The following is a 21,998-nucleotide window of genomic DNA, read 5'->3' on the forward strand; positions in this document are numbered from 1 at the left end:
CAGGTGTTGTTTTTGAGCGTACACGCGTCGTGCAACTCACTGGTGAGATTTTCGGCATCATCACAAACAACTCTAACTAAATGGCTTTTACAAGAGCTTGAGCTTTTTTTTTTTAGAAATAGTTTCAATTTATAGCGTTCACTCCGAGAGCTTAAGATAAACATAAATTAGCTCATGAATCATCAGGAGGCCATAACCCTGTTTGCAGTATCATAAGTTCATAAACTCTCAAAGAAATCTATGCATATATGGCAAGCAACATAAAGCCACTGGTGTAAGAGAGATTCACTCAAAATATGATAAAGCTTGAATTGGACTTCTTAAGCTTGGACCAAGCTTTAGAATAAAAAACTCAGCCTAGCCCTCATCAAGGACAGTGTATTGGATGGTGGGCTTGGCAATATTTTGGGGTCTTGGTGGTGAATGTGGACTGGGTTTGCTGCCAATAAGGCCTAGAGCCACGAGGAAAGACTGATGTGGGCTGGTTTCTTTCTAGAATGGTTTGCCTAGGTTGCCATGGACTTCTAAATTACCACATGTGGCTTCTAAAATAATCATAGTTGGTAAAATATGCGTACTGTATCATAAATCATAGCTAGAAAAATGACATGGCCCCTCCTAAAATAAATATCCGGCCCCACAAATTATTCCCAAACTTCTTTTAGTTCTTTTAGTCCAATAGAAATCTTTCTAGCAAAAAAAAAAGTCCAATAGACATCTGTTATTGTAATAAAATAAAACTAAAATTGGCTCAAAACAAAACTTTCATACTTCATCCCCAAGTCAAGGAAGCTAGGTTTTTTTTTCCTCTGAAGCACTGCCAACCCAGCCTAGCCCCAAATCCCAACTCAAACAAAACAAAACATTCATCAGTCTCATCTCTCATGCCACCTCTGCTCCTCACAGTCCCAAAAAAGAAAAAAAAAATCTGACCTTTTTTTTTTCCTTCACACGTTGTGCCGAAACCACCACAAAAAAACTTATCTAGCATTTTATTGAAATTTTTTTGTTGAAATTGTGTTAATATTTGTACATTAAAAAAATTTGAAAAAGTGAGAAAATTTGGATAAGAGTAAGGTTTTAAAAGGATGTACATAAAAACTAAAAGTTAAAATTGATCCCAAACAAGCTCTTAGTATATCACTATTACAAATCGGCATCTCCAAGTAATAATTCCTGGCTATGCCCCTGATAATAGGTATATAAAATTAAACTCTTGTTTGTTATATACATTACAAAAATATTCTAAAACGTACATATCTTTTATAACTAAATGTGTACAGTTTGTATTAAATGTATACAAAAATACTTCAATTTAACTTAACTTCATATTTTTATCAAAAGTGAAATTGTTTATTTTGTTAAGGTAGGTACTTCGAAATAGGCCTATAAGATAAGATTTTCTGTATTTGTAACCGCCTTTTCTTTTTAGTAGATTTTTTGGGAGTGATGTCTTGAAATTTACTCAATGGGGTTTTGCCTGTGAGTATTTTCTCCATTGTGATCAAATTACCGTGTCAAACTTATTTTTTAATACATTCTAATTTAGTTTGGTGATTTGATTGTGCCTTAATTTGATTTGCATGTAATTTGACTAATTAATCAACTTGAGTAATTAGATTAATTAACTAGGGTCAATTTATAACTCAACATTGGCAGAGTTAGGATTTTATCATTGGATGGGCTAAATAGAATATGTTTTCCACATTGCAGTAACAACATATTTGTATTTTATTATATATATATATATATATATCCATATAGTTTGTAAATCTTAGCAAGCATTACTGTGCTAACAACATATGTTTATTTTATTATCTATTCATATAATTATATAAATTTTCATTACACATAGGCATAGCAAACCTTCACCTAACCTTAAGGCAATAAACGTGTAATATCATATAATGCATATTATACTTAAAATATTATCAATACAATTTTACTAAAACTTGAGAAACATTAAATGCTAAAAAAAATCTCCTTCTCAAGTTTTAGCTTCCAACCTTGAACTCAATATTCAATAATTTTCTAAAATTTTGTAGTGTCTCATGCCTTTGCTGCAATATATGAATCAGGATAATTAGAATCTCATCCTAACTTAATATAATGCTTTGGATTAAATAAATTTTCAAAATTTAATACCATCAAATACATACAAAGAAAATAAAAGTTATATACTTGGTTACTTACCAAAGCTTTGAAATAAGAAATTTTAATATTTTTTCAAGAAAAATTGATTTGAAAAATCAAATAAAGATGGATTTTAAATAATAAATAAAAAAGCACCGAGAAACTTCGTTTTATTGGTGGCCTTCATATGGCTCCGCCATTGTTAGCAATGGTGGAAAGAAGACCTGTCGGGGGAGATTTTTGAAGAGAATATGATTAAACAGGTTTGGGGAGCTTGATGGTACCTGACCACCTCATCCGTGTTGGAGAACTATGGGATGAACAATGAATGAAACTAGAAAATTTAAAGAATAAATAGAAACTTTAGTGGCTTTGAAGTACAATGAAATTGTTTTTCCTTAGGACAATATTTGCTCCCACATTAGGTTGTTAAAATGTTATTGCAAACTTGTTCTCAAGATACAACCAAAGCTATTGGGTTCCACAAATAATAATTTTGGAGAAATTATGTAGGATTTCTAATGTTTTTAGGAGAAAATCAAAAGTTATTTTGAAAATGGGAGTTAAAACCATATATAATTATATATAGGTCATGGGTAATAACGGCTAAAAAAAATATTTAATTAGAAACTGTAGAGACTAGGTTTGAGCACCACTACTATTGGTCGAATGGACTCAAGCCCATTTAACCCAATACAATGAATTTGTAGGGAATAAGTTGAAGAACTAGGCCTTAGTAAGGGTTGGAACGGTTGATATGATGATCAACGCAATCATACATAGACGAACTAAGATTATCTGGAAGAGTTTGTCCTCGGCACAATCCGAGAAGCCCTTTTTGTTCTTCTTCCGTCCCCCCCTTCTTGATTGGTTTTTCCCATTATATATCCCTTTTTTCATAATCTCTTTCCCCCACTTGTTGATCATCCATGCCCCCCCCTAACTGTCTGTCCCATCAACCGCTTTATCAACCCTCCTGTGAGTTGCAACAACCAAAGCAACACTATTCAGAGGTTGCTTCTCCATTAATGCGACCAGAGAGTTAGCTGTATGCATTTAATGTGGATGTGACAGTTTCTCCTTGAACTGTTCCTCTACCACGCCTCTATGGCTGACACTCTGTACTTGTTCTTTCCCCAGGAATGCTCTAGGACGCTACCTTTGATGGCTCGCTGCTTCCTCCTCCCACGACCTTGACTGGCTGAGGACAAGATTGTCCTCAGCGATGTCCTTAGGCAATTTGTACTTTCTCTCGTCGTCCTTGGATGGATCTCTCTCCTCGGTATGGGCCTTGAGCTAGGTGTAAAGTGGGCCTGGGTTATCAGATGCTTTAGGCCCCACAATAGCCCCTTAAAATCCTACTGTCCTGAACCTCGGACGGAGAAGGGGATTTTGATGTCCTCGGGCCTTTGATACGGTTTGTCCATACTGTCCCATGTCAGCGTTGGAGTCTTTCCGACTGTCCAATGCGCGTCTCTGGCGCTTCGATGTACGGTGCGCACCCCTATTAAATTTTGGCGACTCTACACTCCCCACGTTCAACGGTGTGATGGTAATCCAACGGTAGGGATCCTTCGCCATTATGGGCGGGAAACTCTGCACAATTACTTTTGATTAGGAGTATAAATATCCGTTTGAACCGATTCGTCTCTTTACTTTAGCATTTAAGAGTTCTTGCACATGCACCCTGAATCCGGTCAAGCCTCTGATCCAACTTGCATCTTTTCGTAGCACAAAAAACCTATCCTGGGAGCCATCCCTTATTTCTATAAGTCTTCTTCTCACTCCATTTCGTGTTCTTTCCTTTCTGATTTTCCTCTCCCCTTGTTCCTCCCTTTCTTTCGTCCTTTCCTGAGTTCTTTAGCCGCTCTTTAGGATGGGTAGATTTAAGAAGTTGGTCGAGTCTGGTGAGGCGATGGAAGATTTCATCGCCAAGCATAGGATACCCAGCAACGTAGGCCTGAGGTACTGTGAGGAGGGGGATTGGTATATCATCAGGGAAGTCGGTGAGGTAGTGATTCCCATAATCACCTTCCTCGAAGGTGGTATGAGAATCCTTATAGGGCCGGTGACGAGGGACTACCTTAGGCACTTCCGATTAGCCCCTACCCAGTGTGCCGCTAACGTGTTCAAAATCCTGGGCTGTGTGGATGCCCTGAACGAGAAAATAGGGTTGAGGTTAACCCACTACAACATAAACTGGTGCTACAACCTCTAACACCTGATGGGTAAAATCTATTACATGAAGACGAGGGATGATAGAGTCAGGCTCATCCAGTGTCTCCCCGATTCTAGCCAGGGGTTGAATCAGGTCTTTCTCATCGTGTCAGGGGAGTGGCACGACGGCCTTCATTGCCCGACAGTAGAAGGGGAGCTAGTGGGGTACTTGAAGTAGGGGAGGGTTGATTTGCTGTGTTTTATAATTTGCATTGTTTGGCTACTAATAAGAGCAAGCTTTTCCCTTTGCAGATTCACACGCCTTTAAGTAGCACTTCCACTTGGTCAACAAGGAAGACTTGGAAACTGTACTTAGGGCGGAAGCCTTTGTGAACGAAACTGACAACCAAGTTAGAGCCGCTCACAAGATCCTCGGATATAAACCGATCCAGAGGTCTTTTTCAGCTCCCAGATACATGATCAGAGCCAAGGATCCCAGGCTTCGTAGGATCACCGTAGTAGAATCGGGATTCTTGTTCCCCGAAGAGTCTCTAGACTCATTTCAAGAAGGCACCCCAGACTAGTTTGTTCGATCTGATCGAGGGCCAACCAGGAAATGATGCGCCAGGGAAACAGCAATCCAAGCTACCTCCCCCTCCACCCAACTTTCCTCCTCCCCCACCTAAGTCTTTGCCAGCACAGGCTAGGTCATCCTTCGCTAAGTCGACCTGGGATCCTCGGCCCGAGTCCACTAATCCGAAGAAGAAAAGGCCCTCGAAAAGCAAAGACCCAGTGGACGGAGGGAGATCTTGCCCTTCCCAAAAGGAAGATGAAGCGCGCCGACCTTCCAAGCAGCTAAGGATCGGGCATCAGGGCAAAGAAAAGAGATCGCCCGGCAATCTGAGCCCCAAGCCTGGCTGCCCGCCGCCATGCTTCACGGGGGGCCCTTGAAGGACGACGCATCCCTTAGGGACTTCTGAGAGGGCGAGAGCGCTTACGTGGCCAATGCCTTGGAGAAGTCTCTGCTACTTCCCACCGACATGGCCGAATTTGAGGGGTCAAAGGAGGCAGGAGGTGGTCTTTAACCTCAAGAGGTACCTAGGTATGGTAAGACCTCTGATACTTGTGCCCTCGTCAAATTTAGTTGCTTAGTTCCCACCTTACTGTGTGCATGTTTCGATTGGCAGGCCGTCCAGGCCACTTTTAGGCTGGAGGAGGAGGCCAATAGCCAGAGTAGGGCCCTAGACTAGGAACACAACAAGCACTTGGATGCCGCGAATACCCTTAAGCACTTTGAGGCTGACCTTAAGAAGGCGAGGGAGGAGTTGAAGGAAGCGAAGAGGGCCTGGGACAGCACGGAGTTCGGCCTAGTCGGCGCTAGAAAGCAGGCCAAGGACCAGACAGGGCATTTGCGGGAAGTTGAGGGTCAGCTGCAGATTGCCAACGAGCATATCGCCGACCTGAAGAAGAAACTGGTTGACGCAGAGGAGGCTAGAGGTGTTGCCGAGTATGCTAGGGACGAGGCCGTGAGGGCCAAAGTAGAGGCTGAGTTTGTGAGGACTGAGGCTAAGAGCTCTAGGGAGCAGGCGGAGGAGGAGGCTTTTGCTGAGGGGGTGGCTAAGACTGAGGCTAGTCTCAAAGCTCAAGTACCTGAAGTATGCAGACACTATTGCTTTCAAACTTGGAATGAGGCCCTCAACCAAGCTGGGGTTGAGGTTTCGTCTAATCTTAGGAGGGCTGAGAGGGTGTACTATCCCCCTGCCATTTGTGAGGCTATCCCCGCTAACTTCGATGCTGGCACCGCCCCCAAAGTGACAGACAAAGGCTAGGCTAGTGCCGCCAACGACTCAACTCCATTGGACAAGTCCACTGAGGAGGCTGAGTACCAAGGGGCTTTGGGGAGAGGAGAAACCAGTAACCCAGAAGTGCCCCAGGACGTGGTAAAGCCCCATGCTGACCCCAGGCTCCTCCTGCCGACTCCCAGGCTCCTCTTGCCGAGAAGGAGTCTCCCGAAGTTGCCCCTCCGAGCCAGGATCCTGAGGCATCATTTGAATTCCCAATCCTCCAGATAATCCTAGGATTTACTGTAATTATCCCATATAATAAATTATATCAACTATATTTTATTAGAAAGTAATCATATTATTTTAAAAAGAATTTATGACTAAAACTTATGAATCTCATCTACTATATATTTTTATTTTTTGCTTAACAAAAAAAAAATCGTCTATTTTTCCTGCACGTTGCATGATTAGTACTATTAATTTGGAAATTTGACGGCGAATTAGTTATTGTTAGGGATAGTAGGGAAGGGAAGAGCATATTGAAGGCTTTGAACCGTATAAAACTTTTTCTTTAAGACTAGATTTGCCCTTATTCAAAGAGTTGCTAAGATTAACCAAGTCTGAGTATCTGCCCAAAGCAATTCTGAAAATACTCAAGAATTTATTATGAAAATGTGTTTGGTAGAAAATAATGAACTTATCCTTTATTTATGGATGTTGTGAGGTTTCAAATAAATTGGCACCATGAAAGGACACTAATTAGGTGTTCCATTTCAAAAATTAGTTGACCGTTAGGTAAATGAAACCATGTCAAATATGTCAACAAAGCCCGAAAAATTCTGTAGAAAAAACATAGAATTTAACTCTCGCCAAACATTGGCTCAATTGAGATGATTATCTCGCTCCACCAAGTGCACTTTTGATTGAATGAGAAGTGAGAACTGTAATTGAATCAACAAATTCAGACCTAAAGATTTTGCCAATTTCTCATTTGACTCTTGGTTGAGTGGGATATGCAGAACTTGATTTCTCTCACTTTCACTATTGAATTCTTATTCTCTTCTTATATTTTACGAATATTTATCAAATTATACAACCGTTAAAGTATCTAATCTAAAGCCAACCCCTTGTCATTTCACAGCTTCGTCTTTCCAAATTTATCCCTATTTTATAAAACTCCAAAATACTATCATAGACTAGTATTACTTATTCATTGTTTTTGCAATTCCAAGTTGAACACGTCTATCGAAGTGTTGAAAAAAAAGACCCATTTATTGAGAGTCTTTTGGCTAAATATTGCTAATTTTGAAACATATTTGCGTTATAGGTACTGTTACAAGTTATTTGGGAATTTAAGGAGAGAGATTGAATTTCGGCAACAGTGTTGCCGAAATTCCAAGAAAAGTAGGAGAGAGAAAGGGGGAAAAGGTGGAGAGAGAAAAATTGTGAATTACGGCAACACTGTTGCCGTAATTCGCTGCCCAAATATCTGCCCGGGCACTGTGAAACGAAGTGCTCTGAGTGGTGCCCCAAACAAACTAGAAAAAATTTGTCCCTATTGTGGCAATACTATTGCCGAAAATTGGAGTGGAAAAAAAAAAAGTGAATACCGAAATCTGGAAGGAATTTAAAAAATATATATAATGTGCTACGTACACAATATTTTTACAATATTTTTACAACAAATTACAGGTAACTGGTTATTATTAATTCAAATTTAAATTTAACATTGAGATTACTATTTTAATCCAACAATAACAATAAGTAACAACCTGATACTTAGAATTTGTTGTAAAAATATTGCAAAATTTGTGTGCACTTCATTTCTAAAAAAAAAAAAAAAAAAAAAAAAAAATTCTCAATTGTGGCAATGGTGTTGCCGATATGTTGAATGGAAGCAGTTGATATCTCTCGCAATATGTTGAATGGAAGCTTCCCCACCTGGTTGATTGAAAACAATACTGGGCTAGGACTGCTAAATCTTCAGGGTAACTCTTTCACAGGTCAATTATATTTGCCACCATATCACAACGATCTTTTTTGGTTGGATGTCTCAGAAAATCACTTAGATGGGGAACTTCCAAAAAATATCGGAAAGATGATTCCAAAATTAGAATTCCTGAATTTGTCCCAAAATCATATTGAAGGTAATCTCCCATCCTCAATTGGTGACATGAGTAATTTGAAGCGATTGGATTTGTCCGTCAATAATATTTCTGGAGAGTTGCCAATGAAATCATTTGCCAATCAAACCTTCTTGGAGATTATAAATTTATCTAATAATAACTTTCATGGTGAAATTTTCTCAAAGCTCGCCAACCTATCTAAAGTAGATTTATTAATATTGAACAACAATCATTTCAAAGGTACTCTACCATTGATAAGCTCGATGGCCATAGATATTAGCAACAATTACATGTCGGGTATGATTCCTGAATGGATAGGAAACAGTACCTTGAAGACACCACCCTTTCTTTTCATGAGTGACAACCTTTTTGAAGGTCGGGTTCCATGTGAATTAGGTCACTATGTTATAATAGACATTTCTCATAACTTGCTTTCAGGATCATTTCCCTCTTGCTTCAATGTACAAAGTGTTACGCTTACGCGCATAGTTACGCTTACGCGCATAGTTACGCTTACGAACATAATTCCAATATTTCTTCCCCCTGGCTTTAATGCACATAGTGTTACGCACATACTTTTGCGAGGGAACAATCTCACGGGAACATTACCCAAAGCTGTTTTTAATTCATCATCCCTCACGACATTAGACATTAAAGATAATAGGTTTTTTGGTAGCATTCCTGATGAAATTGATGGACCTTCTAACTTAAGAATACTTTTGTTGAGTGGCAACTATTTTAGTGGTATTATTCCGAGGCAGTTATGTCAGTAGAAGAATATTGGCATAATGGATCTTTCTAAGAACTTTTTTTCTGGGACAATACCATATTGCTTTTACAACGTAAGCCTTTGGAAGCTAGGTGCTATAGATTCTGAATATTCACCTAGCTTTTATTCTGGGCCTGTAATTGCTTACGTTTACCCAATATATAAACATCTTCTCAATTGGAAATTTTCAATTCAAGAGCCATTTATGGATATTGGTGAAGTTGGGATCTATTTTGTTACAAAATATAGGTCTAACTCTTACCAGGGATCCATCCTTGATATCATGTCTGGATTGAATTTGTCATTCAACAAGTTAACAGGTGAAATCCCATCAGAGCTAGGACAGTTATCTTTAATTCATGCACTGAACTTGTCTTATAATCAGTTGACAGGTTCCATTCCTGAAACATTCTCAGAGTTGACTCAGTTGGAGAGCTTAGACCTTTCTCACAACCATTTGAGTGGAGAAATTCCTACTGCATTGATTGACTTGACCTCTCTTGAAGTTTTCAATGTGTCTCACAACAATTTATCAGGTAAACTTCCAGACATGAAAGCACAATTTGCAACATTTGAAAAGAGTAGCTACGAAGGAAATCCATTTCTTTGTGGTCCACCACTTGAGAAAAGCTGCAGCGATGTCATTGTGTCACCGCCATCACCACAAAACTCCTCCAAGGCAAGTGACAGAAAATGGTATGAAGTAGATCTTCCAGTCTTCTCTACAAGTTTTCTGGTATCTTTCACTGTTTTCTTCTTGGGTGTAGTGAGTATTCTTTACATTAATCCTCATTGGCGGCAGCAGAGCTTCAATTTGGTTGAGGATCGTATGTTTTGGTGTTATTATTTTGCTTCCAAAACCTTGAAAAGGTTATCAAACCGTATGTTTCATTAGATAGACTCTCATTCTGTAGGAACCTCATTTGGTGGGGTATTGATAAATAATTATATGTATGTCGTTTTTCGTTTTTCCTTTTTTCAGAATTATATGTATGTTTTGGTTATGAATAATGGTTATTCTGTTATGAAACAAGGATTTCACTTACACTTGTCTCATTTGTATTGTAATTTTGTAACAAGTCAATGTCCTGTATGGCCCATACAGTATGGGTATGTTATAATTTCATTTTCTAATAACTTGCAGAAAGTTTGTGTATATGGTTCATGTGTACTACCTATTTTGTTGTTGTAGGGACTCATTTTGTAAAGGTTCCCTAACAATACTTTTTTTTTAGAGATTGGGTTAAAGGTTTAGGCCCTAACAGACTAGCAACGGGATAAAAATCATTTCCTTTTCATTGAAGGGGAGTGAGCCCAGTTTACAACTGAAGATAACTCCTCGGTACTCGTCTGAGGAGACCCCTCTCCTTCAAGTTCCTCCATTTCTTCTCTTGCTCCTCTTTCTTATATCCTTCCTTCTGCTGATCATCCACTGGCCTCTGCTCTGATCGTCCGTCCCATCAGAGGTCTTATCCATGCTCCAGTGGCTCACCCTGATCGATGCTGCCCTGTCAAGGAGGGGTTACATCCCCATTAATGCGGCCAGGGGGGTTAGGTGAGCGCATTCAATGCAGAAGTGACAGTTCACCTCAGGCTTGATCCTTCGTCGTTCTCCTGTCGCCGACGCGTGGTACTGGGCCCTCTCCTCCTCGGATATTCAAAGCGTCCTCTGGTGGGATGGCCCTCGTGTTCCCCCAAGGTCTCGAATGCCCGAGGACAGCCGCTCGAGGAGCGGCTGTCCTCGGGAGTCGGTCTTCGCGCTTTCATCCTCGGACCACTCATGAATCCTCGGCGTGGGCGTTTTGGGCCTGGCTTGGAGTGGGCTGAGGCCGCCCAATATTCTGGCCCCACAGTTGTATATGAATTTTTATTTTTATCTGATTGTACATGATACTATTAACGTTAAGAAAATTAGTTTGAACTTTATTTTATGTCTTGAATGGGAAAAATCATTAAATCAAACAATGTAAATTGTTGAGTTATGGAAATATTTTATTGATATATTAAGAATATGACGTATTACTCAATTAATTCACACTACTATTTAAAGAGTGGTGATAAAAATACTATAAACTTTATTACAACTAATTATTTAAATTAGTTGGACAATATAAAATTTTAATGAACAAAATTATCCTAACAATAATCTCAAGTAATAACAGGAAAAAAAGTTGAGTTCAGCTAAATGGCTTTTACAAGAGCTTGAACATTTTTTTCCTTTTTTTTTAAGAGATAGTTTCAACCTATGTGTCTGCTTCTGATGATTATTCTTCATCAAATTAAGACAACAATTAGTTTTTGATGTAGGCGGTGATCAATCTCCAAATCTCTTATTTGACAAAAAAAAAATTTCCAATTGTGTTAACTAGAATTCACTACAAAAGCTTGAGCTAACTGAATTGCTAAACATTGGGTAGCTCATGAATCATCAGGGAGGCCATAAACCCTGTTTGCAGTTTCATTAAGTTCATAACCTCTCAAAGAAATCTATGAAAAATTGGTAAGCAACATATAGACACCAGTGAGTGAATTGCATTCAAACTATTGATAAAGCTAGAATTGGACTTCTTAAGCTTTGGACCAAACTTTAACTGAATCAAAAATTTAGCGTAGCCCTCATCAAGGACAGGGTATTGGTTGTTTCTCAAAAAAAAAAAAGGAAAGGGTATTGGATGGTGGGCTTGGCAATATTTTGGGGTCTTGGTGGTGAATGCGGATTGGGTTTGCTGCCAATAAGGCCCAGAGCCTCGAGGAAAGACTGATGTAGGCTGGTTTCTTTCTAGAGTGGCTTGCCTAGGTTGCCATGGACTTCTAAACCACCACATGTGGCTTCTAAAATAATTATAGTTGGCAAAATTATGTGAACTGTATCATACATTATAGGTATATAAAATTAAACTCTTGATTGTTATATACATTACAAAAATATTATAAAAAGTTTTTCCTCAAAAAAAAAAATATATATATATATATATTCTAAAAAGTGCACATTTTTTATAACTAAATGTGTATAGTTTGTATTAATCGATTTTCCTATAAACTTATACAAAAATACTTCAACTTAGCTCAACTTCATATTTTTAACGAAAGTACAGTTGTTCACTTTGTTAAGGTTGGTACTTCAGGAGAGGCCTATAGGGTAAGATTCTTTGTACTTGTAACCGTTTTTTTCTTTTTAGTGGATTTTTCAAGAGTAGTCTCCTGAAATTTACCAGTAGGGTTTTGCCTGCTAGTGTTTTCCCCATCGTGATCAAACCATCATGTCAAACTTATTTTCCATTGCACTCTAATTTAGTTTGGTGATTTGATTGTGCCTTAATTTGATTTGCATGTAATTTGACTAATTAATCAACTTGAGAAATTTAATTAATTAACTGAGGCCAATTAAAAACCCAACAATGATATAACTAAGAATTTATCATTAGATGGGCCAAATAGAATATGTTGTCCACATTGCAGTAACAACATATTTGTATTCTATTATATATATCTTTATGTGGGTTTCAATTACCTCAACTGGTAAAATCTCTACCACCGCACACCTTTGGTGCAGTGGTCACTCCACAAATATAAGTACTTGTAGGGTATGGGAGTAAGAGCCGGGGTTCAAGTCTCCAAGAGAGAGTTTTACACACATATACACTTAGATTAGGTTAGAGTAGAAATTCTATCTTATATAAAAAATAAATAAATAAAGGTAAAATCTCTTATATTTGTATAAAAGATTTGGGGTTCAATCTCTGCCTACACCAAAAATTAATTGGTGTCTTTGTCTGATGATAAAGAACTATCATCACATATTTGTATTCTATTATATATATCCATATGTGGGTTCTAATTACCTCAACTGGTAAAATCTCTACCACCGCACACCCTTGGTACAGTGGTCACTCCACAAATATAAGTGCTTGTAGGGTATGGGAGTAAGGGCCGGGGTTCAAGTCTCCAGGAGAAAGTTTCACACACATATACACTTAGATTAGGTTAGAGTAGAAATTCTATTTTATATAAAAAATAAATAAATAAATAAATAAATAAAGGTAAAATCTCTGATATTTGTATAAAAGAATATATATATATATATATATATCCATATAGTTTGTAAATCGTAGCAAACATTATTGTGCTAACAACATATGTTTATTCTATTATCTATTCATATAATTATATAAATTTTCATTATGCATAGCAAACCTTGACCTAACCTTAAGGCAATAAACGTTTAATATCATATAACGCATATTATACTAAAAATATTATCAATAAAATTTTACTAAAACTGGAGAAACATTAAATGCTAAATAGAATCACCTTCTCAAGTTTTCTCCTATTCTCAAGTTTTAGCTACCAACCTTGAATTCAATATTGAATAAGGTTGTAGTATTAGGCTACAACAAATTTTGTAGCTAAACTTTGTCCTATCACAAATATCTACTTCACTATATAAAATTTATAATAATAATAAGAGAGAAATTCTTTGTTTATATTGCAAGTACAATGTATACCAATAAAAGTTCATAATAAAATTTATAGTACACATATACCACCCAAAGTTTTATTTTTTATTAGTATAAAGTTTTTAATTTTTGTTGAAACTATATGCTCTAAAATGTTATATTCTCATATGATGCATTTCTTATGCTTGTTGAAGGCTATTTACATTATAAAATTGGACATTGGATCATGTCACCAAATAAATTTTTTGGGTAGTTCGGGAGCATTGCTCCCTCCTCCCACGTGGAGGGTCCACTTCTCATGTGAGAGAAGGAAGCATGCTCCCGAATTATACAATAATTACTCCATCACTGGTGGCCGGGGGCCTAATCCATACACACACACACACATATATATATACACAGAATTTCAGTTTATCAAGTTCGCTGGAATAATCATGTTGATCAGGTGATACCCCAATGGTTCTAACACCTTGTGGTGCATGGGCATCTTGCTTGCTTCCTTTATATCCTATTTTACTTAATGTAATAATTTTATTTTATATACATTTTTATCCGTTTTTTGTGTAGTTTTTATTTTTATTTTATATAAAAAGGATAAATCTTTCAATATATTTTCTCCCTCTTGTGTGTTTTATCTAAAGGGAGAAATGGAGACAAGATGAGTGGTAGAAATTGATATCTCGGTAATTCACCAATCAAAAAATGTATAGGAGAATAATTATGTTGGTCTTGTTGCTAGATTAATCCAAAGCAATGCATTTGCGGCAAAATTACCTCTAATCTGATTCTTCTAATCTAAGCGTTTGATAGATGCATTGTGTTAGTCCTTTTAGTATATGAATTCTTTTAGAAAATATATGGATGCTACCGACCCATGTGGCACAATTTGTGCGCATCATGCATGTTGTGTGGTGCCCATGATTGGATTAACAACCGTCCGATGTGAAAATATTGTGGATGATATTATCTTGACCACTTTGTGGTTGTCTTGTAGTGACAAAAATAAAAATTTATGTGAAAATCACAAAGTTTAAAACAAATGAAATCATTTTGTTTTTAGTATATCACAATTTAAAAGTGATTGACACATAATATTTTTCCAATCTAAACGAACTTATAGTCAAATTCAGAATGAGAAGGAAATGTTGTACGGTTTGTGAAACTGCAAGAGAAGTGTCAGTTTTTTTTTCCATTGATTTCTTCTTAATCCCCAAAGTTGGTTTGCAGCCAAAATGGTCTAAAAAGCCAATTGTCCTTAATTCATAACATGAAGCTTTAAAGACTAAAGAGGTGCCAAGTTGACAGTGTCTTCTCTTCTTTAACGTTTCTTTGAATTTGATTTTTTTTTTTTTTTTAAATAAATTCATCCAACCAACGAGGTGTGCTAGCAGTGTATCAAGATTTACACTTTGAAAATACCTGATTGTATTGAATTAATGGAATATATACAAGATCTGCTGAAATTTGTATTGACCTGGAGACAGTTGCTCCAATTTCTAGAAGAGGTCTAATTATCAAGATGGAGCAAGCACTTTTCTTTTGGAATGGTTTGGAAAAAATAACTCCATCCAAATTCATATATGCAAAACGATATCCAATTTATACAAGATAGAACTACAACTAATAAATCTAGATCGCATGATTGACCACAGGATTTTAGATCGCAGTAATATCACGACACACATGGCAAAAGGTGTCTCAGCATCTTTACAAGGCAGACAAAATGGTACAGTATTAGAATTTAGAATTAAGTCAAATACTTCAAATGTGAAAGCTCCCCATTTTGCCAAGTTGGCACCTATTTCTGTTGGGTAATTTCAACAGTTTCTCCCTCTACTTGAAAGGACAAGTGGCCCCACACAATGGAGGAAAAACATACAAATCAGACTAGAGCTGGTTCCAAAGTTAACAGATGAAGGGGTTTCCATTCCATTTGAAATTTAATGACTCCTTTGCAAATTGAAACTTAATGCATGACAACCATCTTGTCAGAGAAACCCTGACAGCAAAAAATGAATGGAAAAGCTGGGTCTTCTTGATTGCATTCTTGTCCTTTTTAGCTTGCACTTCAAAAGTTGTGCCCTCGCTCCAAGCATGTACATGCAACAAAAGAAACACAAGGCCAGCAGACAAGGAAAAGAGAAAGCAAAGAAACAAAGAAAGCACCCAAAGGGGCAAACAAGCATGTTATCAAACAAACATGTTATCAAGCAAAAGAGGGTGTCCTGGATTGGTATCCGTAATTCCATTATATTGAAGTACGGACAACACGTGTACCATCACACAAAGTTCCAAAGAGGGACTCGAGATCTCATGTACAAAAGACGGGTATGAACCCACACGAGATTATGAATGGGAACTAGGCTTGATGACACAAACAAGCACACAAAGACACATGCATGAACATATAAACAAAGATGCAAAGATGCAAACAAAGCGAAGAAAGCCAAAGATGGCACAAAGCAAGCATAGCAAACACGTTATCACACAAAGAGGAAGGGTAAACATGTTATAAGGCCCATTAAGAGGCTAACACAAGAAACCCTAACATGCAAGCTAAGCAGAGGAAAGAAGGCATGTGGCAAACATGCCAAAAATCACTAGGATGTACTCCCAACACGGTTGCATCCAAACAAGCCACCAAAAGGGCGGATGCAACCAAACAAGCAAGTGGCCCCAAAGACCAACAAGCAACAAATCCATAAAGGGAAAACAAGAAAGAACATGGCAATGGCCTAGATCCAAGCAAACAAGCATGGATCTAAAGCATAAAAACCTGGAAGAGCAAACACATGCATAAAGGAAAATAATTCAAACCCTTTATTGAAACAATGGGTGTACAGGTGTAGGCCAAGACCACTAGATCTAGGCATAGCATCCAAACAAAGCTTTAAGCACATGAACATGTAGATCCAAACACAAAAACATGGTAAAAAGCACATAAACTTGTAGATCTAAGCACAAGCACCTAAACATATATATTTAAGCACAAAAATGAAATATAGACATATCCTAGCCAAGAAGCCTAGGCCAACAACATCAAAGCAATAAAACATGTTAGAAAACAAGTAAACATGCTAAGAAAGCTATAAAACATGCTAAGAAGCAAGATAAAACAAGAGATATATTAGGAAAATCTATAAAACATGTTATAAATCAAAAGAAAGCAATAAAAAGCTATAAAATTAAATGCATGTAGAGAGAGAGAGAGAGAGATCAAAGGTTTTTGTGTGTTTTTTTAGAGAATTATAGAGAGAGAGAGAGAGAGAGAGAGAGAGAGAAAAAAAAAATCTACCCAGAAAATGCTCCAAATTGCCTAAAAATCTTCTCTTTTTGTTTTTTTTTTTTTTTTTTTTTTCCTTTTTTCCTGGGGTTCAAGGGGTATTTATAACTTTTTTGTGATTGTTCAGCTCGGAGCGCACCCTTAGGGGCCACCAGCCAGCTCCAGCGGCCCTTTAGGGTGCGCCAGGGCTAGTATGCTGACATCAGCAATTCTATCCTATTCCCGCTTGACTTCAAAGGCGTATTTGAAGGCCTTCCCAGCCTACGATTGAATTGGTCTTGGTGTCCCTGCAAAGATATGAATATCTAGTTTCTAGAACACTAAAGAAATGGAAATTACAACAATGAGATCAATCGTTTTAACTCCAATTTCAACCCATGAGTAGTTGTTGTAAAGGAAATTCAATAATCTTTGGAATGGCGTTGGTTTCAACCCGTTCTGATGGTCGAATCAAAATTAGGGTTTATAGTGCCCCGGGAGTCAACTCTAGGTCAAATTTGGTCAAAGTTAGACAAAAAAAATCTCCAAATAGCTCGAGTTTGATATATAAACATGAAAAATGAAGTTTTGGGGTGATTTTGAAAAACTATGACTTTTGGTCAACCTAGGGTTGGCCACGAGCATTTTGGTCATTTTGACTTGAAAAGGCACTTTGAGTGCTCTAATGCCCGAACGGGTTGTGCCACGTCAATCTAGATGTTTTCGTAGTCCCACGGTGAAAAGTTAGTATTTTTGGATTTTTAAGGGTCTGGCACACGAATCGAGGGTGGACAAAATACAACATCTACAATGGTCTTGAATTCCTAATTCCCATAAAACAAGACCAACATTAGCATTCCATTTAAATGTCACTTCACCAAATAATTGACGTTTGTTTAAAAGAAACATCAGTTATTTGTGTCATGGTAGTGTATTTCATACCATTATTTTCTAGTATCTTAAGGAGAGAGAGCCTTTTCGAGATAGATCTATTTCTTCACCGATGGACCGATGGTGGTGGCAAACTACAAGATGGTGGTATTTGTTTATATGCTGCATTGATTGTGGTATTGTGGAAATTGTAATTTGTGTTGCAAAGTTGGGGTCTTGGACCTTCTGTGTGTTAATTGTGAAAATTGGGGTGGAAAATTGGAATGTGTGTTGCCCCAAATTTGGCATCTTGGGCTTTGCTGGTGCAAAATGCTGGGCACTAGAAGTCTATGAAATTTTGGGACTGCTCATGCTATGTACTTCCCCCAAATTTTGGCTTTGCTACTGTAGAAGGTGGGAGGGACACTCCTAAAAGACTCTTAAGAGTTTGAATCTGCTCATCCTATCTAACTAACTTCTTCAAGGTGATCAAGTTTTTTGAGGCATGGCTAGTGAAGTAGCTAGCCAAAATCAACATCTTTGCATCCTCATCCAAGTATGGTTGTTTATGCAACAAATAAAAACATCAATAATAATAATAGTAAAACTAATGCTTTAGGTTTAAAAAGAAAAACTACATCTTCTAGAAAACTTGTAAGCTCCACACACAATGACAAATTAGAGACCTCAATTTCATTTTTCACACCTTCCCTAGTTATATAGATGAAGTTTAAAACCCTATTTCTTGGTTGCTTAAAACCCTAATAAAGCAAGAAAGAATCATGCCAGCAAATTAAAACATACAAGAAAAATTGTTTTGAGTAAAAACACGAATAGAACCATACAAGGAAACATACCTCAACACAAGATATGTGAAATATAAGAACAAAATGACCTCTTTAAGACTGCTCACTCATTTCCGTCCTACACAGAATTAACCCAATAGTTGGCATTTTTGCATTAAAACTATTCAGCTAAGTAAAATGAGCATAGGGCAAGGGAGGAGGGACTTAAAAGTAACCAATACATTGAATGAAGTATGTGTTTATCTTAACTAAAAATATGACACAATTGTTACGCACAATACAATAAAGTAATTAATTTTTATTGATAAGTATAACAAGATCAAATTGATGTGAACCAAGTAAGCTTCACAATACATTTACCTTCTTTCAACAAACTTTTGAAAAGCAAAAGAAAACTCTTCAAAATTGAACACATCATAAGCCTCAACATTTTCTTCCATGGCCGACAATAAATTGTGGACAGTATATTTGGATATCGCACACATGTATACATGCACATATTTATGACGTCCTTAAGAGTTTTATTAGAAAAAATTAGGTAGTTTAAAACAAACATTAGTTTACTTGCACATATTAGTTTATCTGCATCGTGAGTACCTGCCAACCTTCTGAAAATGCTATATTCTTTGACATAAATGCTCTAAAAAGCAATTAAATAGTCCATCTTGATTAATGTCAAAAGCTCTTGTGGCCAAAAATAATTATACAAACTTTTCAAAAACATCTCAACAACATTGGATTAATGCAAGCTCATTATAAAAGGCAAAACAAAATCCTGCAATAGGTGATATGCCAACCAAGTGACTCAACTAAGTTACATCACTTGGTTGCATATCATCTATAGCAAAATTTTACTTTGCTTTTATAATTAGTTTGCATTAATCAAATGTTGTTGTGATGTTTTTGCAGGTTTGTATAATTAGCTTTGGTCACAGGAGGTTTGACACTAATCAAGATGGACTATTTAATCGCTTTTTAGAGCATTTATGTCAAAGAAGACAGCATCTTCAGGAGCTTGGCAAGAAACTCATGATAGAGATAAACTAATGTTTCTTTTAATCTATGTAATCATTTCTAATAAAACTCTTAAAAATGTCATAGATATGTGCAGGTAAACTAATAGTTGTTTTAAACTACTTAATCTTTTCTAATAAAACTCCTAAAAATGTCATAAATATGTGCAGGCATTTATGAGTGCAATATCCAAAGATAGTATCCACAATTTATTGCCTAACACGGAAGAAAATGTTGAGGCTCATAACGTGTCCAATTTTGAAGAGTTTTCTTCTACTTTTCAAAAGTTTGTTGAAAAAAAATAAATGCATTTTAAAGTTTACTTGATTCACATCAATTTGATCTTGTTATCCTTATTAATAAAAATTAATTACTTCGTTGTATTGTGCATAACAGTTGTGTCACATTTTTAGTTAAGATAGCCCATACTTTATTCAATGTACGGTTTTCTTTACGTCTCTCTTCCTTGTTCTTAATGCTCATTTTACTTAATTGAATAGTTTCAATGCAAAAAGGCTAACTATTGGATTAACTCTATGTTAGGACGGAAATAAATGGGCAGTCTTATGGAAGTCATTTTGTTCTTACATTGCACATATCTTTTGTTGAGGTATGTTCTCTTGTATGGTTCTATTCGTGTTTGTACTCAAAAGTAATCTTTCTTGTAGGTTTTGATCTGCTAACATAATTTTTTCTTGCTTTGCTAGGGTTTTAAGCTACTAAGAAACGGGGTTTTAAACTTCATACATATGGCTAGTGAAGGTGTGGAAAAGGAAACTGAGGTTTCTAACTTGTCATTGCCCGAGGAACTTACAAGTTTTCTGAAAGTGCATTTTTTATTTCTAAAACATTTAAACCTAAAGCATTAGTTCTACTATTATTATTATTGTTGTTGATGTTTTATTTGTTGTTGCGTAAACAGCCATACTTGGATGAGGGTGCAAAGATGTTGATTTTGGCTAACATCACTAGCCATGCCTCAAAGAACTTAACCACCTTGAAGAAGTTAGATAGGCTGAGCAGATTCAAACTCTCACAGCCTTTTAGAAGTGTCCCCCTTCCATAGGAGCAAAACCCAAGACAATTTGGGGGAAGTTAGATAGCATGAGCAGATCAAACTTCCACAGACTTTAAGAAGTGCCGAACCTTCTGCACCAGCAAAGCCCAAAACACCAAATTGAGAAGACAGTGCCAACTTGGCATCTCTTTAGTCTTTACAGCTTCATGTTATGAATTAAGGACAACTGGATTTTTAGACCATTTTGGCTGCAAACCAACTTTGGGGATTAAGAAGAAATCAAGGGAAACAAAAACTACACTTCTCTCTCAGTTTCACAAATCATACTACATTTCCTTCTTTCGGTCACTTTTGAATTATGATATACTAAAAATAAAAGGATTTCATTTGTTTTCAACTTTTAGTGATTTTCAAATAAATTTTTATTTTTGACTTGCGGACACCCCAAAAAAGGGAAAAAAGCTAATTTAGAACAACTCCCCAATTTCTTTTGGTTTATCGCACATTGAGTCCTTGGCGACGTGACTCTTTATGTGCATGTGTTTCCAACGTGAGGTGTGTTTGTGAGTCCTTTTTTCTTACTTTTATTTTAAGAGTTGCCACCAACCATTGGTTTTGTATTAGGTGTGATTGGTCACCTATAGGAATGGAAAAAATTGCCCGACCCATGAGTACCCAACCCGCTAAGTAAATGGGGCAAGTTTGGGTTTTTAAAACCCAACCCGTAGCGAGTTCGGGTTATATTAAAAAAATTTAAAAAAAATCCTAACTATAAATACTAACTATTTCTAACCCTAATCCTAATCCCTCATTCTCATCAATCTCACTCATCTTAAGTCCAACCACCTCCCTTTCCCTCACTCTCACTCGCTCCCTAAGCCCTCCTCCACCTCACTGCTGCCAGTCATCTCTCCACCTCACAAGTCCATCCACCCTGCCTCCCTCACCGCGCCACCCACTCCTCCACCCCACCACAAACGCTGCTCCCTCCTCCCTGCCACCCTCACCTCACCTTGATTGGAAAAAGGAGGGATTTTTGTTGGGTATTCCAAGAGTGTTGTGGTTTTGTTTTTGGAGTTTTAGCGGGGCTGAAACAGTGGTATCTTTCAGGTTGTAAAGGGCAGATCTTGTTTTGTGTTGGTGTAAAAGGAAAAATGAAGGATTTTTATGTATTTAGGATTTCTGTATTTGGGTTTGTGATTTTGAAAGGGAAAATGAGAAATCTGAAATTAAATTATTGTAGATTTGTGTGATTTTGCTACCAAATGCTATTGATATTTTTTTTTAATTAGGCCATGATTTAGGCCCTTCAGGGACTTCAGATTAGGCAATAAAGGGGCATGGCAGGCAGGGCTCAATGGGGCTGGTTTGGACGTAAAAAGACCCGTTTAGTAAACGGGGCGAGTTCAGGTTTTGGGGGCAAGTTGGGTTCAGGTTTAAAGAAACCCACCCCAAACCCGACCCGTTGCCATTCCTAGTCACCTATGGGTCTAATTCAATTTAAGTTACCTAATTAACTAAACCAACTTTAAAGTGTTTGTTAATTAAGGTAAGCCAAAAATCTCGAACCAAGATCTTGGACTAGGAAGTTTGGTTACGTGT

General features: G+C 37.2%; 2 protein-coding genes across 2 annotated transcripts; both read left to right on the forward strand.

Moving 5' to 3' along the window:
- Positions 1–7,965: 7,965 nt before the first annotated feature.
- On the forward strand, positions 7,966–8,973 carry LOC112034588 (receptor-like protein 1). Its single transcript, XM_024067402.1, has one exon. It carries the CDS (start codon positions 7,966–7,968, stop codon positions 8,971–8,973), a length of 1,008 nt encoding a protein of 335 aa, XP_023923170.1.
- A 15-nt stretch (positions 8,974–8,988) lies between these two features.
- On the forward strand, positions 8,989–20,444 carry LOC136063429 (cuscuta receptor 1-like). The gene is made up of 8 exons (XM_065763809.1): positions 8,989–9,796; positions 9,952–9,959; positions 19,274–19,302; positions 19,466–19,475; positions 19,549–19,664; positions 19,922–19,988; positions 20,086–20,160; positions 20,301–20,444. The coding sequence occupies exons 1-8, from the start codon at positions 8,989–8,991 to the stop codon at positions 20,442–20,444; spliced, it is 1,257 nt and encodes a 418-aa protein (XP_065619881.1).
- The last annotated feature ends 1,554 nt before the right edge of the window (positions 20,445–21,998 follow it).

The sequence above is a fragment of the Quercus suber genome, unplaced genomic scaffold (assembly GCF_002906115.3).
Source record: "Quercus suber isolate HL8 unplaced genomic scaffold, Cork oak 2.0 scaffold_526, whole genome shotgun sequence".
In the NCBI taxonomy this organism is placed as follows: domain Eukaryota; kingdom Viridiplantae; phylum Streptophyta; class Magnoliopsida; order Fagales; family Fagaceae; genus Quercus; species Quercus suber.

Coding starts and splice junctions, on each gene's coding strand:
- LOC112034588 (XM_024067402.1), top strand. CDS start 7,966: ATGGAAGCAGTTGATATCTCTCGCAATATGTTGAATGGAAGCTTCCCC.
- LOC136063429 (XM_065763809.1), top strand. CDS start 8,989: ATGGATCTTTCTAAGAACTTTTTTTCTGGGACAATACCATATTGCTTT. Junction 19,665..19,921: donor TTTTCTTCTACTTTTCAAAA/GTTTGTTGAAAA, acceptor ACTCTATGTTAG/GACGGAAATAAATGGGCAGT. Junction 20,161..20,300: donor GTGTGGAAAAGGAAACTGAG/GTTTCTAACTTG, acceptor TTGCGTAAACAG/CCATACTTGGATGAGGGTGC.